Raw genomic sequence first — 15513 nt, forward strand, 5'->3', positions numbered from 1 at the left:
GGAGAATGATGTATGTTATATGGATCTACAGGAGGGTTTTGTAAGGTGAGGATGCAGGCTGAAAAATAAAGGCCTCAAGCTGTTGAATGTAAGAAGGCTGAAGGAGGGTGACTTATATTTAGCTTTTTGAAGATCCCTGTTCTTGGAAAACATTGTCCTAAGTAGAAAATGAGAATTAGAAAGCATTTCCATGCTGATTTGCAAGTGAATTTTTAATGCATTTTATACGTTTCTAGTGTAAAGTTCTGTTATCTACTTAATAAGTGCTTTTCATTCTACTTTGGTAACAAAGTATCTAATACGTTTTCCTTCTTTAAGTACTCCTAATCAAGGTATCTGTTTTATGTATGATCTTTTTCTTCTGTAGAGCATCTGATGAAATTACAAATGGAAGAGCTTGTAGAATTCCTGCAGGACTCTTTAGCCAAGGATTTCTTCTATGAAGATGACTTTGTAATAGACCAGCTCCAAAATTCTATATCAGAATTGAAACGAGCAAAGCTGGATTTGCCAGTAGCTGGTAAGAAACTTGTACACATGCAGATTTAGGTATTTGAAGCTATTTGAACATTGTCCATTTTTGAGTGTTAATTCATGCTGTTAAAAATTATGCAAATGTTTGTCTTCATCACTGCATAGTTTGTTTGTTTTCCACAAATATTTTACAGCTTCAAATCAACTCCATTTCATGAGTTTGTTCTCTTTTATGTGCGTGTTTTGCTTATTGGTTGCAAGCTAATAGCAAAAGCACTTGAAAACATCCAATGGATGTTTTCATAATTTTATTAACTTAGATTTATAGAGTCTTTAAGATTGTAGATTAAATATCAAGGTTTCAAATTATTTGAACCAACAGCGATGTCTGAGAATCCAGGCAGTTTTGTAGCTTGCTTAGCTGTAAAACTTCAGGTCAGATAGTTCCTTTTATTAGTCAAATCCAGTTTTTTAGTTGTTTGCAGGTGATGGACCTTCTGGATATTTAACTGAGTTAAGTTCTTCATTTCTTCTCAGCTGTTGTGTTTATGTTTTTTGGTTGCAGATTGGAGATGGTTGTTTCGTGGGGCGCTACTTATGAAACATGTATAGGATTCTTCTCTGTATTAAGATTCTATTATCTCCACAATCTTTAATTAGATTTTTTCTTGCAATTATCCAGAGTCCTTTTTATTTCTCTTTCTTAGTTGTAAAATAGTATATGAGAAAGAATACATGTTTTTTTAAAAAATAAGGCAGAAATTACCATAAAATAACTTTGTTAACTTGCTACGGTTAGCTTTCAGCAGTTAAGAAGTGTCAGAATAAAGTTTGCCTATGTAGCATTGGTGTGATAATTTGTTTCTGAAGCTCTTGCATTAATGAACTTCATCTTTCTGTTTCTATAGACGTTGTTTGTTACATGCAGTATTGGGCTGTTTCAGGACTACTCATCACAAATAAATAACTGTTTCATCAGGTTCTTCAGCACATCAATCACTCTGGAGTTACATACATAGAACTGTAGAATCATTTCAGTTGGAAGAGACCCTCAGGTTCATCGAGTCCAACTATAACGTAATTCTAGCACTAAATCGTATCCCTAAGAACCTCATCTAAATGCCTTTTAAACACTTGCTGTACCTTTGGTTCTCATCATCTTGGCTTCTTGTCAGAGTTTCCCATGTCTCTTTCTCCCCGTTCCTGTGTTTTACCCTCTTTCTGACTCTGTAACATCTCTCCTGTACGTGTTCTCCCACCCACAATGGATCTAAGCCTAGTTCATGCTCTTGTCTTTTTATCTGCTCAGTCCTTGCCTACAGACTATGTTTTGTGAGTCTGTGGTTCTTCCTGTTCCTCTTCTCACTGCTTCTTCCCCTTCTGAATCACAGCCTTCCCATCCTACCTTCTCTCCAGCCTTTTCCCATAAGCATAGTTTTGATCTTGACTTACTCTTTAGAGCAACTTGCTCTTTCCAGCACTCCTCTTCAGCTGTCAGCTTTATCAGACAGCTTGTTGTAACCAGTGCTTGGTCACGGTGACGAGATGTGAGCAAATACCTCAATGAGCAATTTTGTCTTTTGGCATCAATTCCACTTAGTTGTGTTCACGGAAAATAGATCATGGGTGTGCTTTTTGTTACATTTTAAATAGAGAGTTCTGTGTGGTTATGTTGGACTGGTAAGGAGCTTCCCCTTTGAAAACTTTAATTGTTTGGAGATGGGTAGATTTTTCACAAATGTGGTGAAGTAGAGGGTACTGAACGTATCTCCTTGCTGAGACAGTTTGGCAATGGGATGCAAGTTGTTTGGTTCTTACTTTGTACACTTACATGTAACTTCTGATAAGACTCCAGGATGGTAATTGTTTTTCTTTCTTTTGGATAGCTAAAACGACACCAATGACAAGAAAATGCCTTTTGTTTGTTTGTTTTTCAACATCAGTAAAGGAGGTTTAAGATTAAAATAGGAAAAGCAAAGCCAAAGTGAAGTACTGGATGAGGAACTGAACTTTTTTCTTTGTGATTTCTAAGTAGCCTGGGAAAACCTCTCTGTGTGGCAGGTTTTTGCCATGGGTAGATGAGAACGTTACTTAACCTTTCACAAAATAAGTATAAAATGCCATCATTTAATCCTTGGAAATCTAGCTGATTCGTTACTATGTGTGAGGCTGCCTCGTTTGTTCTTTATATGAATTTCACAAGCCTTTGAATTATTTTTTTTTTTTTTGTTTTCCTGCTCAGGTGTTCACTTTGGTTTTACTAATCACTGTCTTCAGGCAATAATGTTTTTCTGTAGATTCTCAGCATTCTCTAGATGTTCAGCTTTGCTCACAGAATTGACTGGGTTGGAGAAGACCTCAGAGATCATCAAGTCCAACTCCAGTCCATTGACTAGATCATGGCACTAAGTGCCATGTCCAATCTCAGTTTAAAAACCTCCAGGGCCGGTGAGTCCAGCACCTCCCTGGGCAGCCATTCCAATGCCTGATCACTCTCTCTGCAAAGAATTGCTTTCTAATATCCAGCCTAAATTTCCCCTGGCAGAGTTGAAGCCCATGCCCCCTTGTCCTATTGCTGACTGCCTGGGAGAAGAGACCAATCCCCACCTGGCTAGAACTGCCCTTCAGGTAGTTCTAGAGATTGCTGAGCTCACCTCTAAGCCTCCTCTTCTCCAGACTAAACAACCCCAACTCCATCAGCCTCTCTCCATAGGTCTTAACGTTCAAGTCCCTTCCCCAGTCTTGTTGCTCTTCTCTGGACCCGCTCCAGCACTTCAATGTCTTTCCTGAACTGAGGGGCCCAGAACTGAACACAATACTCCAGGTGTGGCCTCACCAATGCAGAGTACAGGGGAAGGATCACTTCCCTTGTCCTGCTTACCACGCTGTTTTTGATACAGGACAGGATACCATTGGCCTTCTTGGCCACCTGGGCACACTGTTGGCTCATGGTGAGCTTCCTGTCAATTAGTACCCCCAGGTCCCTTTCTGCCTGACTGTCTATCAGACTGGCTGTCAGACTGTCACATGTCTATCTCTCCTATCTTAACTACCTCCAATCTCTTTTTACTATTTTCCTTTCAATTTCATATAAAAATTATGAAACTATTACATATCATGCAGTAATACATGCAAAACCCACCAGTCTGTTTGTTTGAATATCCACTGTAGCCTGAGAAAATAATGTTTATCTTAGTTTTCTGAAATCAGATAACTACATCCTATGTTGTACTTGTTTTTGTTTGTTTGTTTTTAATTTTTGCATTGTGCAACAATTACACCTTGAAGAGCTAAGGTAAAAACACATGTTAGGAAAAATAAGAGTCTCCATCTTACAGTTGCATCAGTATCAGTCATCCAGGAATAGCTGTGAGCTAATTAAGCTCAGTGGAATTTTCCATCTGCCATCCTTTGTCAGACTGTATGGATTTTCCTGCCCTAGCGGGGGAAGCTGCGGTAGGATATTGAAAGAGGTAATAGCTTTTGCGTTATTTTAAAGTGGATGTCCGCGTCTGTCTGATGGAGCTTTCTCTGACTTGCTTCCTCCGTGGCTTCTCCCACTGAATTAAGAAGCTCCTTGTTCCCTTCAGAGTGGAGAGGAATGAAGGGACTTTGTTTAGTGCTTTCTCCCTGATAAAACCCTTCAAATGCTCAGCCAGAACGTGGATGTTAAGGGGATCGTGCGAATTTGGGATGTCAGTGAAATGTTTTCCACAACACTAGGGCTATTTTGCATAAAGCAGACCACAGATTTTTCATTGCTCTTTGTGGCAATATCTCGTCTTAAGCGGTGGCCAGTGTGGGATGGCCTGTACTTGGCAACGACAGCCTTTTGAGGATGGCTCGCAACTTCAGTGATATTCTCAAACTCAAGGTGGGCATCCCTGTTCTGGTCACACTATGGGGACAGTAAAACGTGTGGATAAACCTGTTTTTTACTGCCAAGCCCTCAGAGAGGCAGATTATGACAGTTACACAGTGGAAACTGTCATTTAAAGTACTTCTCTGACACATCCTCAGGCAAATTTAGTAGAAAATACAACTGATGTTTTTCTAGATTGCCTTGGAACTTCTTGAAGGATGGTCACACCGTGGCAGGTTCTTCAACAACACACCTAAACCTCATATGAATCCTGTTTACACCTTCTCGAGTAGCCAGATCTGACACAGAGCAGACAATCTCTTCCTTGATTCAAGGATAATGAAAGGAATTCTCTTGGTGTACACCAAAATTTCTTGGTGCAGATTCTTTTCTTGGCTGTTATTTAAAGCAATAGCAACATTCCTGAAATGCTCACAAGATGTGGATGGGATTTCCCGCTTTACTCTAAGTTACTCCTGTAGGACTACCTAAATAATGTAGTGCTTAGTAAATGATATTTATATATTAATACATATATATTAATACATATTTTTATAGTGCCAATGGAATCTGCCAATGTCCTAGTGTTCAACTTCACCATCTCTGCATATGGTAATACCAGCTTTAAACTCTGATTCAGTTGTTCTAGTTCTCACAGTCTTTTGAGTCTTGAGTTTCCCACAAAATTTTTAATATTTACCTGCTGTTTATCATTAAAGGTACATTTTATTAAACTTACAATTAATATCTTTTTTGTCTATTTTAAGTACTCACCTGTGACCATGCAGCAATACTTACAAAGTCAATTAGCTATTAAAGAGTGTCTCTTTTCTGCTGTTAATATGCTTTTGACAGCCAAAACAATAGAAATAAGTAAGTCAGCTTGACTTCAGTGTTTCTGATGGTGTCTCTTTCGGTTGTGTTTTGTTTCAGAGGAATTATGGATTCTTCACTTGTGCTTGAAGAATATACAAGTAGCTATTTCATACAATGCACTTCATGTTTTAATTAACTAAACTAATTGATATGTCTTGTTTTTTGTGTGATACAACTGCTTTGCAATATTATGAAGGAAATTAATATATGGAATTATACTAATATAATTAGTATATTCTTTTCAGCAGTTTTAGACATTGGCTTTGCATTATTTAAAAATCTTTACTGTTAGAAACCTGCATGCCTTTTAAAAATACCATCTAGATGGTTACATTGGTCATTGTTCATATTTCTATTTTGAACTGTATTCCAGAAAGTATTTTGTGGAAGAAATGTGGAATTAGGGATATAAAACAAAGTGTTTTATTTTGGAAATGAGTTTTGCACAGGCAGCTGATAGACACACAACTGGCCACCTCCATCCTCTGGTTGATGATCCAATTTCCTAACATTTCTGTTGTTTATCTAAATGCAGATGTTTATAAAGTAAGTTTGCTTAGTGTCAGCACTACAAAAGCAGCAGAAAGGCAAAAAATGTATTTTGTTCTACCACCAATTTGTCAGGCAAGATTTCATTTACCGAGCCCTTTGCCACTGATGGTGTGAAAAGGACGGCGAGCGGAGGTCGATTTTCAGGCTTGAGCTTCTAGTGCAGGCACTTAAATTTCCTTAAAATTCTCTGGGACTTGTAAACTGCAGAAGCAAGATGGGATGTCACTGATGGAAAATAAACACAAAACATCGAGATGTCATTTTTAAGAGTTGTTTTTATGACCATTACCATCCTTGAAAACTGTGTTAGAGTAGTCAAAGTGCATGTATTCGGGTGCTGAAATTAAGGACTAGACTGTTATTCACTGGAGAGAGCACTTAAAAGCACTTTACTCCAATTATATGTCTGCTGTTCAACGCATGAGGCTGTTAGTGCCTCCTGAAGCAATTATCTGTAAAAGTCTTGCAGTTGAGATCAACTTCCACTGGGTGGTGACCAAGACTTGTTAGAGCAGAAGAAGTCAGGAGGCTGAAACTTTCTTTAATATGACTTGAATTTCTTATCTTTTTGGGAACACTCAGCTCTGCTCGTATTTGCTTTGCTGCTTTTCATGTCAGGTAATATGTTTACCAGCAGCAAACAAGCACCTGATTGTTCTTGTTTTGCTTAAATTGTCTCTCTCTACTTCCATTTCTTTCCTTCCTCACCCATTTTTCACCCTATTTTTTGTGGTGTTTGCCTATTTTATGCTATACTGCATACAAGCCAACTAAATCACTGCCTTTCTTTTAAAGGAAAGAGAAAACATCCTATAGTCCCTGCTCCATAACTAAACCGGGAACTAAACTTTGTCTAGGACGCTGTTCTATTGAAGGAAGAATAGGGGATAAGGATGAGAGTCACCCTGTTCTGCATCTCATTCAAATTCTGGCAACCTGGGAAAAAACCCACTTGCCCTGTTTGCTTCAGAAGACAAAGGCACATTTAGTGACTGCAGTGCTTGCTGCCAAAACAATCTTAGATCAACTGGACAGCTTTGTCTTAACTACTAGTTTTAAAATGCTTCTAAACATTGTGTGTAAACATCATAGGTTGTATAGAAAAGCACTTATTCCAGGAATCATTCTTGTAGAATTCAGACATCTCTCTGTTCCTCAGTCAGACAGGTATGTCCAGAAAGTGGATTAACTCAGACTTTGGATCAACAGCACAGACAGATGTTCGATTGAATATCCCAAATAAACTTTTTCGCTTGCTCACTTCTGAGGAGTTTGAACAGTCACTTCAACTGAAGAAGTAAAGATGGTTGGTTGAGAGCTGCATGGGAGGTTTTAGACAGTTTTGGAGTGAAAAATTGGTAGATAAAAGACACGTGGCTTGGAGGAAGGATCAGTTCTTTTGCATGCTTCTCTGGTGAGCTGTTTGTGTTCCTCTTAACAGTAGAGATATTTGTGCTGACTTGGTTTCTTTGGTTTGCTTTTGCATTGCATTCTCCTCAGCTTTTTGCTTCTATTACCTTCTTTCTTCCTTGCCAGCATGCAGCAGCATGGTTTTCTTGCTATTCTTGCTGCTAGTGGACTACTTAGAGCATTCACAGACATAGTTTGCATGGTATTTTGTGCACTTGAAGAATTTCTCCCGTTAAGGTACATGGTTATCCTCTACTTATTTAATTTTGTGGACATTTTTTTGAACTTCAGCAGTTTTTATTTGTTTTTTAAGGTACTTGGTAGTTCCACTGGAAGCACCAGCGCTGTGTTTATGTAGGTATGATCTATGTGCTTAAACTAGAATTAAATATCTATTTTGCAGTTCAAAACAGATTGGTTTTCCTTTAGAAGGTGGCTGGTTTGCAGGATGTCATTGTGCTGCAGCATCGTAGATCCTTATACAGCTTCTCCCAATGCTTTTTATGGCAGGAGGTGATGAGAGCTCCAGCGCTTTTGAACCAGAACAAGGCCTGTGCCTCGTGGCTTTGATTACTGAATCGAGTCCCTCCAGCAACGTGGCCTTTCTTAAAGTTTCACGTGCAAATGTGTTGATGAAGCAGGTTGTGTCAGTTGTTTCTGTCTGAGGTCGAGTTAAACCAAGTTCTGTGGAAGCCCCGTGGCTAAGATTTAAAGCCATATTTCTCCTTTTCCTGGCTGACCCTCCACGCATAAACATTATTCCATATTTTCCCTGAAAGCACTAACCTCTGCTATTACCAGCCTATAAACGTGGCATCTCACAGTTAAAATGCAGAGGTTTTCTTCTAAATCGACTGTTGCCTTAGAACACTTTGCTTGTTATTTAGTACGTGAGTTAATGTTGGGTCTTAATAGTTTCACAGCAGACCTAATAAAGCTTCTCTGATAGTCATTTTGCAGCTGTAATTCATTTTATAGAATACACCATCTAGATAGTGCTGCCCATGTATACCGGGTTGTAGTGTGTTATTTTACCCTGAAATGTGAAGGAAAGGTGACAGAAAGTAATCTTCAAAGCAGCCTAGACAGAATTCAAACAAATGTCTGCAGGATTCTCACTTGGGTTTTAATAAAGCTTAATGGTAATTAAGAGACCTTACGTGTGTGAAATTAAAAAAGCAGAAAACTCACACAACCCCCACCTTTATTGTACAACCAAGTGTATTTCAAAGGATCACGTATTGCTCTGTGTGCATTTCTTGAAGAGTCAGAGCTGGAAGAAAGGGCATCGGTTCATGCTTTTAACGTCTTTGTGCAAGGGAAAGCAGCATTGCAGCTACTAGAGGAACTTCAGGGGTTTTTTATGCAGCTTGAACAGCTGAATTTCAAGCATGGAAAAATATAATTATTTAAAACATTCATTGCATACAAGGACAGAAAGAACATAATTTAGAGAAGTCAAGGAGCCATTTTGTTGTGCTATCCCATAGCTGCTGTCGATCACCTGGAGGTTATAAATGGGTTAGCAGTGTATAAAGCCTATTCTGTATGATTCAGGTGACAAGATTTTGGTAGGTACTTTGAGTGTTGTTTCTTAATTCAGACTTCATGCTATTTAAATATGGAAAATTTAGAAAGCAGTGTGATATATAGTTCCGGTGTCAGGGATATTTATGATGAGCAAAATTCACTTTTGTTTAGAAGACAAGACCTTCAGCTTTGCCTGACACTGTGTTTGAGGATGCAGTTGGAATTAAATGGTACAAATGCCTTTTGCCAAAGGGAAGCAAGTTCGGAAAGTGAACTGCTGTTCATAAAGAATAAAGAACGCTTTTGAAGAGGCTGGTGCAGCAGACAATGTATTGCAGATCTGTCAAATCATCCATTCACAGCATCCATGCAACTCGCTCCCCTGTCCCCTCATCTGTGAATCCACGCTCCAGATTTTTGCCTGATTTGTGAATAGTGGGGAAAGAGAATAAACCATGAGACTTGTAATTCCAAGAGCTGCTCGTTGGAGCCTAATCCTGAGGTGTAACCGCATGCAACCGTGTAACCCGCATGCAACCATTCATGTAGGTGTTCTCATCATGTAGGTTGTGCCAGGTGGATCGGCCTGTAAGATAGTTTAACATGTGGAATCTCTACTTGGGTGTAAGTAATGGGGGAGAGGGCTCAGCATGAGTAATTCCTCTGCCAAGGTGTAGCAGGGTGGACAACAAGTACTTTCAGTGTAAGAGCATAGGTTTCTTTATCTAGAGGATGATTAACAATAGTGAATAATTATTATTATTCCTAAATAATAATTGTTAATTTCTGATAATAATTGAGCAGAGGACAATTAGGGGAAAATGAGAGTGGAGGGTTTTTCTGCAGAAAGCCTGGGTAAGCTGTATTTATTTTATGTAAACTGAAGTTTCTGACGTTGTGTATTTGTAAAGTAAAGGGTAGGTTTCTGTATGGCCTTTAGCCCCATATGACGACTTCAAAAATCAAGAAAAGGCTAGTTTAATTGTTTGGCGAACCCAGACTGTTCTTGTTAAGTACTTTTTATTGGGTTATTTTCTCCTGACACACGTGTGTTCTTCTCCGCTGTCCTCCTGCTCTGCCCTCGCTGGCACAAACTGTAAGATTTCATTTAGTTTATATAGCAATTGATCCACGCTGGTAGTTTGTTGTGCTGTTATAATAAATAATGCTGACCTTGGCTGCTGGCTCTCCTCTCTGTATCCCCGTCATGAACCCGTCATCAAAGACCCAACTCGTACTATTGACTGTAAAAATGACTATAGGTCACTTCTAACCACAGCACTCGTGTCAGGGGTAGACTAGTCCGTATGTATTCGTTCTGTGAGCTCATATAGACACATAAAAGGAATTTTAATTACAAATAGCTAGAAAGAGTGAGGTGCTAACTCTCTGATCTTTGATGACGGAGAAAGATTCTACATTTCTTGGCTTAGGAAGCAGCACGGATGAAGGAAAATTATGTTACTGACAGCCATTTTATATAATTTATTTTGCATAACTTTTAAGCGAGGATAACCATATCTTTTTTTCTTCTTACAACAGACCTTTTGCTTAATAAATAGATACAGAGTGAGTAGGATTTGATTGGTTATGCTGACTTTAAAAGTTTGTTTTTTTATTTTGAGAAATACTGAGCATCAAATAAATTAAATCTAGATTAATATATTTAATGAGAAGTATGTGACCTTTTCTACTTGTAATGGGCAAATAATGTATTACGCAATTAAGTTATATGCAAGTGGATATGATAAAAGGCTTTGGCTGAGAATATGAAGAGTATTGACTACTTAAGGAGAAAAGACTGCAGCGGAAAATCTGATGTAAATTGTTCTATGAGCAGCATGAAGCAATGAAACGCTTCTTTATTCTTTCTGTAGTGACAATGTGGACTGTTCAGGGTCCCACATAACTGATATTTACCACTGGTTGTTGCAATGTGTTGAGCTCCTGTCTGGGAGGACTTTCCATTCTTATCCTATTTCAGTAAATGGTGTCCTTGTGTTTGGCAAAATTTGTCCATTGAGCTCTCAAATGAAATCATGACATAGAATCAGTATTAGCAACTTCAGTTGTTCTATAACTGATAGAATACTGGACTGAAAAAAATATGTTTCTGCATAGAGTGTTTTATTATACTGTAGCTTTTTAATACTGTGGATGAAATTTCTAGGCGGGGGTTGAGGGGGAACAAGGACTTAACTGTGCAGAAGGGAGAGAACATTCAAAGAAGTCTGGTAGGAAGCTTGAGCGAGGCATTGATAGTGTGGCTTACCAAAAGTGAACATTGAAAGACAATAGATCAGGAGAGGGATATTGGAAAGGATTTTTAAAGTGGAGAGAGTGGATGAGGAGGGTCACACACAGAGTAAGTATTGGAACCAAAGCAGCATCTAGGAAAATTGCTTTTTGCAGCAGTGTCATGTATGAGCAAAAGCTTGGCAAAATTGCATCAGCTGTAGAAAGGAAGACTAGAACAACTGGTTGAGATGAGAGCTTACACCAAATCTTTGTTCGGTGTCACTATACAAAACAACCTTTGAGGTGTTTAAGCAGAATGGGAGAGGCCCAGGTAATACAGTTCGTAGCTGTTTTTGCTTGTGTGACCAACAGATCAAAGATGACTCCTGTACAAAGGTGAATTACTGTTATTCCTCTTCTTGTTTTAGGTAAAGAAGATGAATTTCCAAAGAAGCCACTGGGGCAGATTCCATCAGGACCTCAGCCTGCTGTGCTTAACTCTACTCCAATGCTTAATGGACAAAACAGCACTGGGACACAAGCAACAAGTAAGACAGAGAGGAGACCATCCCAAGGAGAAGAGCTAGAAAGTTCACCGAATAACCTAAAAAGAATTAATTCAGTGGAAAAGAAACCTTCCTTGAAACAGCAAAAGCCTCGACCAACAGAGACGCAAAGTAGTATGCCTGCGAGTGAGGCAGATACCAGAAGAAAGCCTCAGCCAACAGAGCAGGACAACTCGAGACAGTATAATAATGCAGCTGCTAATCAAAATTCTAATGCTACTTCGAATACAAGAAGGGAATTTGTACCTAAGTGGAATAAACCGTCTGATATCAAAATAATTGAAAAGACAATGAAACTTAGTGCAGAGGTGAAAGGAAGGCCAATAAACCATTCGGTTTTGGGCCCACCACCAAGTCCTGGAGAAATGCAGCCTTTGAATGTAAAGCAGAAGATGAGGGTTTTGGATGCTGATGAAGGTAAGCGAGGGTCTAATGCATCTCAATATGACAATGTTCCAGAAGGTGACACTGAGAATGAGAATCTTGTTGAAGAGATGCTTGAGAGAGCTCATCCCCAGAGCCCTAGGCACGTGACATATTCTAATAGTCCAAGAAAGCAAAATGAAAAGATACCACCTCCATTAAAAATACCCAATAATTACACCTTCACTTCACAACCCAGACCTCCAAAATATCCATCGCAATCTGATGGACCACCTCATGGACTGAATGTAAAACAGCCGCTGCCATGTTATAGTAATCCGCCTACTTACCATGGAAATTCTCCAAAGCATGTTCCCAATATAGGCAATACAAGTTCTGTACCTCTCCATTATCATGGGAACCGAACCAGCCCTTCTGGTAGGCCATATGGTCCTTTTGTGTCTGTAGATTATTCTCCAGATAAACCACAAATGAATTCCTATCCTGCCAGTCGCCAAAATCCTCTTTCCTCAACCCCTGGTCAGATAGAAGTAGCTCCTGTTGATGCTTATACCAGCAACTCAAGATCCCCCACAGGTGTCAAATTCATAATCCCTCCAGTGGATTATTTACCAGAAGAACGAAAGTGGCCAGATGCAGCCTATATTTACAGACACGAACCCTACAGGCAGCCCTGGAGCCAAGATGTTAACAAGGGCCACTTGGATAATTTCCAGAAATATCAGCATTTTCAGCCAACACCTTTTCAAGACTATGGTCTTCCTGCTGTTTCTGTGGATGCTCCAATAAGATACAGGACTTCACCAACCTTTGAAGAGCACGGTTCGCCACAATACCAATATCCAAACCCAGCAGCTCAAGCCCAACATTATCGAAATCGAAATGATGGGTTGTCCATGCATGAGTCTGTGCTCCTCTGAGAAGCTGCCTGTGCTAGGCAAAATGGCAAGAACCAAACGCAAGTTAACATGACTGTGGTAGCAGTAATCCACCTCAGTTCTGTGAAATGCAGACAGTTCGTGTGACTCTCAAAAATAACACTATTTCAAAGGTGTTTCGGACTTTAATTGAAGGCTTGTTGAGTTCTTAGACTTGCACCGGAGCTGTTGAAGGTGACCTGATGCACACAGACATAGCAATAAGATCATACACATGATGTGGTTAAGACTGTCGTTGTTCCTAACATTTAAATAACTGGTGTTACGATCTTTCTGCCTAAAATCTGTAATACATTGACAAGTTTTATGTTGACTGACTTTGTTAATGCACTGTATAGATGTGTGTATGTGCACAGGTGAGTGCACACTTAGAATACACAAACACATAGGGAAAAGAGCTAAAGAGTTTAAATGTAAATGCATTTAACTTTGGGCAAAGCTTGTGAAGTACTTTTATTTCATATTAATTTTTCTGTGTAATTTATTTGAGAAGCCATTCATTTTGAATGGCAATTTCTGTCGTTTTTATACAGCTGCCTCAGCATCCCAGTGTCTGTTCTGGGCAGGAGAGATGCTTTGGGATTATTAATTTAATCTTATGTGAGAGTTAATTTCTTCTCCTTTGACTACTGTTTGTCGTTTTCCTCCGCAAGAAGGAGCAGGCAGGCAAAAGCAGAAAGCCAAAAAATGTCTCTGATCTGGCTAAGAAATGGTGCTTAGAATTTGTGACAGTCTTTAGTTTTTCAGGTGCATCGAGAGTGGGGAATTTTTACCTTCTCACCTAAATCTACCTTCAGATTGTTGTTCTATATGGTGAGAGTAACGCCAGATGCAGAAATGGTGCTGCACCCATCGCTTTTTGCTGTGCTGTCAAACTAAATAAAAAGGGTATCGGAGAACAAGCAGCTCCATGACATTTGTAAAATACAGGCAGGAGTCTGAGAGTTGGTCGAAGCTTGAGATTCTCCGAGCTGTCTGAGGATGCAGTGCCCCTTCTCTTCAATTTTGGCACGTTTTGCCCCTTTTTTACCCCAAAGAGCCGGTGTGTTCATGCCCATTACTGCGCAGGCGCTGCTGCGGAGAGACCGCGCCGTGTTTTACACTAGAATGATCCTGTTAATAGGAAGCTTAGACTCCTGGTAATGTAATTCTTTTGTTTTAATTGGTGTTTGCAGCCTTTTCTACTTCATGTTTTCCTTTCCTTGACTGTGAATCGCGGGTATAAATCTTTTAAAAGGCAGGTGAAGCGGCACATGTAGGATGCACCGAGCTCTTGTTGGAAGCAATGGGAGCGGAGACAGACGAGGGGCTCGCCTGAAGAGGCCCTTGGAGTGCTTAGCAGAGATTTTTCTAATACTTAAGTACCAAACATTGGTATCAAGACCATTTTTGTATGGTTTGGAAGGTTGTCCTGTTATCTTTTTGTTCCGTAAGGTTTCTTAACTGAAAACATAGAAATCGATAATTTTATTTCCTTTAAAGAATGAGCTTTAGTGCCTATTACTGCTGCAGGTTGGCTCTGTAAGTTTTAAGGTACAGAATTAAAACAATTTTTACAAATGGAAGTAACATTTACGTAGTATATTTCAAAACCTTTTTTTTTTTGGTGTGTGTATATAATGTGTCTGATGTAATTTTTAATGAACTGGGCAATTTTATATTTTAAAAATGGCAAACTGCAGCGAAGTAACAGTAGCAAAGCACTACACTGAAACTCTGAACTAAAATCGTGAAGGTAAATATGATTTGGGCTTAACTTAGTTCTGATTGCTTCCAGCAGCTTAGAAATGTATGTATATAATATTGTGGCTAAATGTAATAATCTCAGTGTTTAATGATGGTTCTGTAATTCATAACTAAGTTGTACAATTTATTTGTGCAAGCAACGCAAGGCTCCAAATATGTATCAGCATTAGTAAATACTGTAGATTTTTATATATAAAATATATACACACTATTTTCTTATGTCATCCGCAACAGTTTTATAACTGTGTATCCTATTTTGATGTGACTGTATTTTTAACATGTTAAAATAATAATAATTAAGCTTATGTTGTTTTGTCTTTATTCTTAATTATTTTATGAGGTCCAAACTGGACTTTTGCTCTTCCCAGCACAAATTGCTGAATGAATAGTAGAGATATATATTTATCTTCTATTTAATTTGTGCACATTTCTTTTTGGACTAAGCAATTTGGATACAATCTATATAGTGCTTTTGCATTACTATAGAAACAGAAGGATTATTGATTATAGTTTACTAAACTGCTAAACCCTAACCTATCATTTGTGAAAGCTGGGAGGATAAACTGCGATCATCATTTTCTGGTTTTGTTCTAATAATCTCACCCAATACCAATTCAAGAGAGGAGAATTATTGGCATCCGAGACTTGCAAAGTTGCATTGATCACAGTGAAAAATAATGGTCTGACTGTGTGTCCATCACGTGTTCAGAGGACAGTGTAGAGCTTTATGTGTTTGTAGTGCAAAAATACACTTTTATCTTCATTTAACTGCAAAAGCTGAACTAAAGGTGCTGCCAGATTCAAATCTGTCATTCATACCAGTAACAAAAACCCCTCGATGCGGAGTGAAGTGAGACAGAGCTGTGCCAGCATCTCACTGGTAGCAGGAATCATCTCAGCGTCATGGATTAAATATCCTCATGAAAGCTTTCCTGTC

General features: G+C 38.9%; 1 protein-coding gene across 7 annotated transcripts in view; it reads left to right on the forward strand.

The window, feature by feature from the left end:
* Positions 1 to 14881, forward strand: part of USP6NL (USP6 N-terminal like) — a 131023-nt gene extending 116142 nt beyond the window's left edge. For all 7 annotated transcript variants that reach the window (XM_065050130.1, XM_065050131.1, XM_065050132.1 and 4 more), the window contains 2 exons: positions 368 to 520; positions 11371 to 14881. In XM_065050130.1, coding sequence (XP_064906202.1) covers positions 368 to 520; positions 11371 to 12812 — 1595 coding nt within the window. In that variant the 3' untranslated portion in view covers positions 12813 to 14881. The remainder of the gene's footprint in view (positions 1 to 367; positions 521 to 11370) is intronic.
* The last annotated feature ends 632 nt before the right edge of the window (positions 14882 to 15513 follow it).

The sequence above is a fragment of the Columba livia genome, chromosome 1 (genome assembly GCF_036013475.1).
Source record: "Columba livia isolate bColLiv1 breed racing homer chromosome 1, bColLiv1.pat.W.v2, whole genome shotgun sequence".
Lineage (NCBI taxonomy): Eukaryota > Metazoa > Chordata > Aves > Columbiformes > Columbidae > Columba > Columba livia.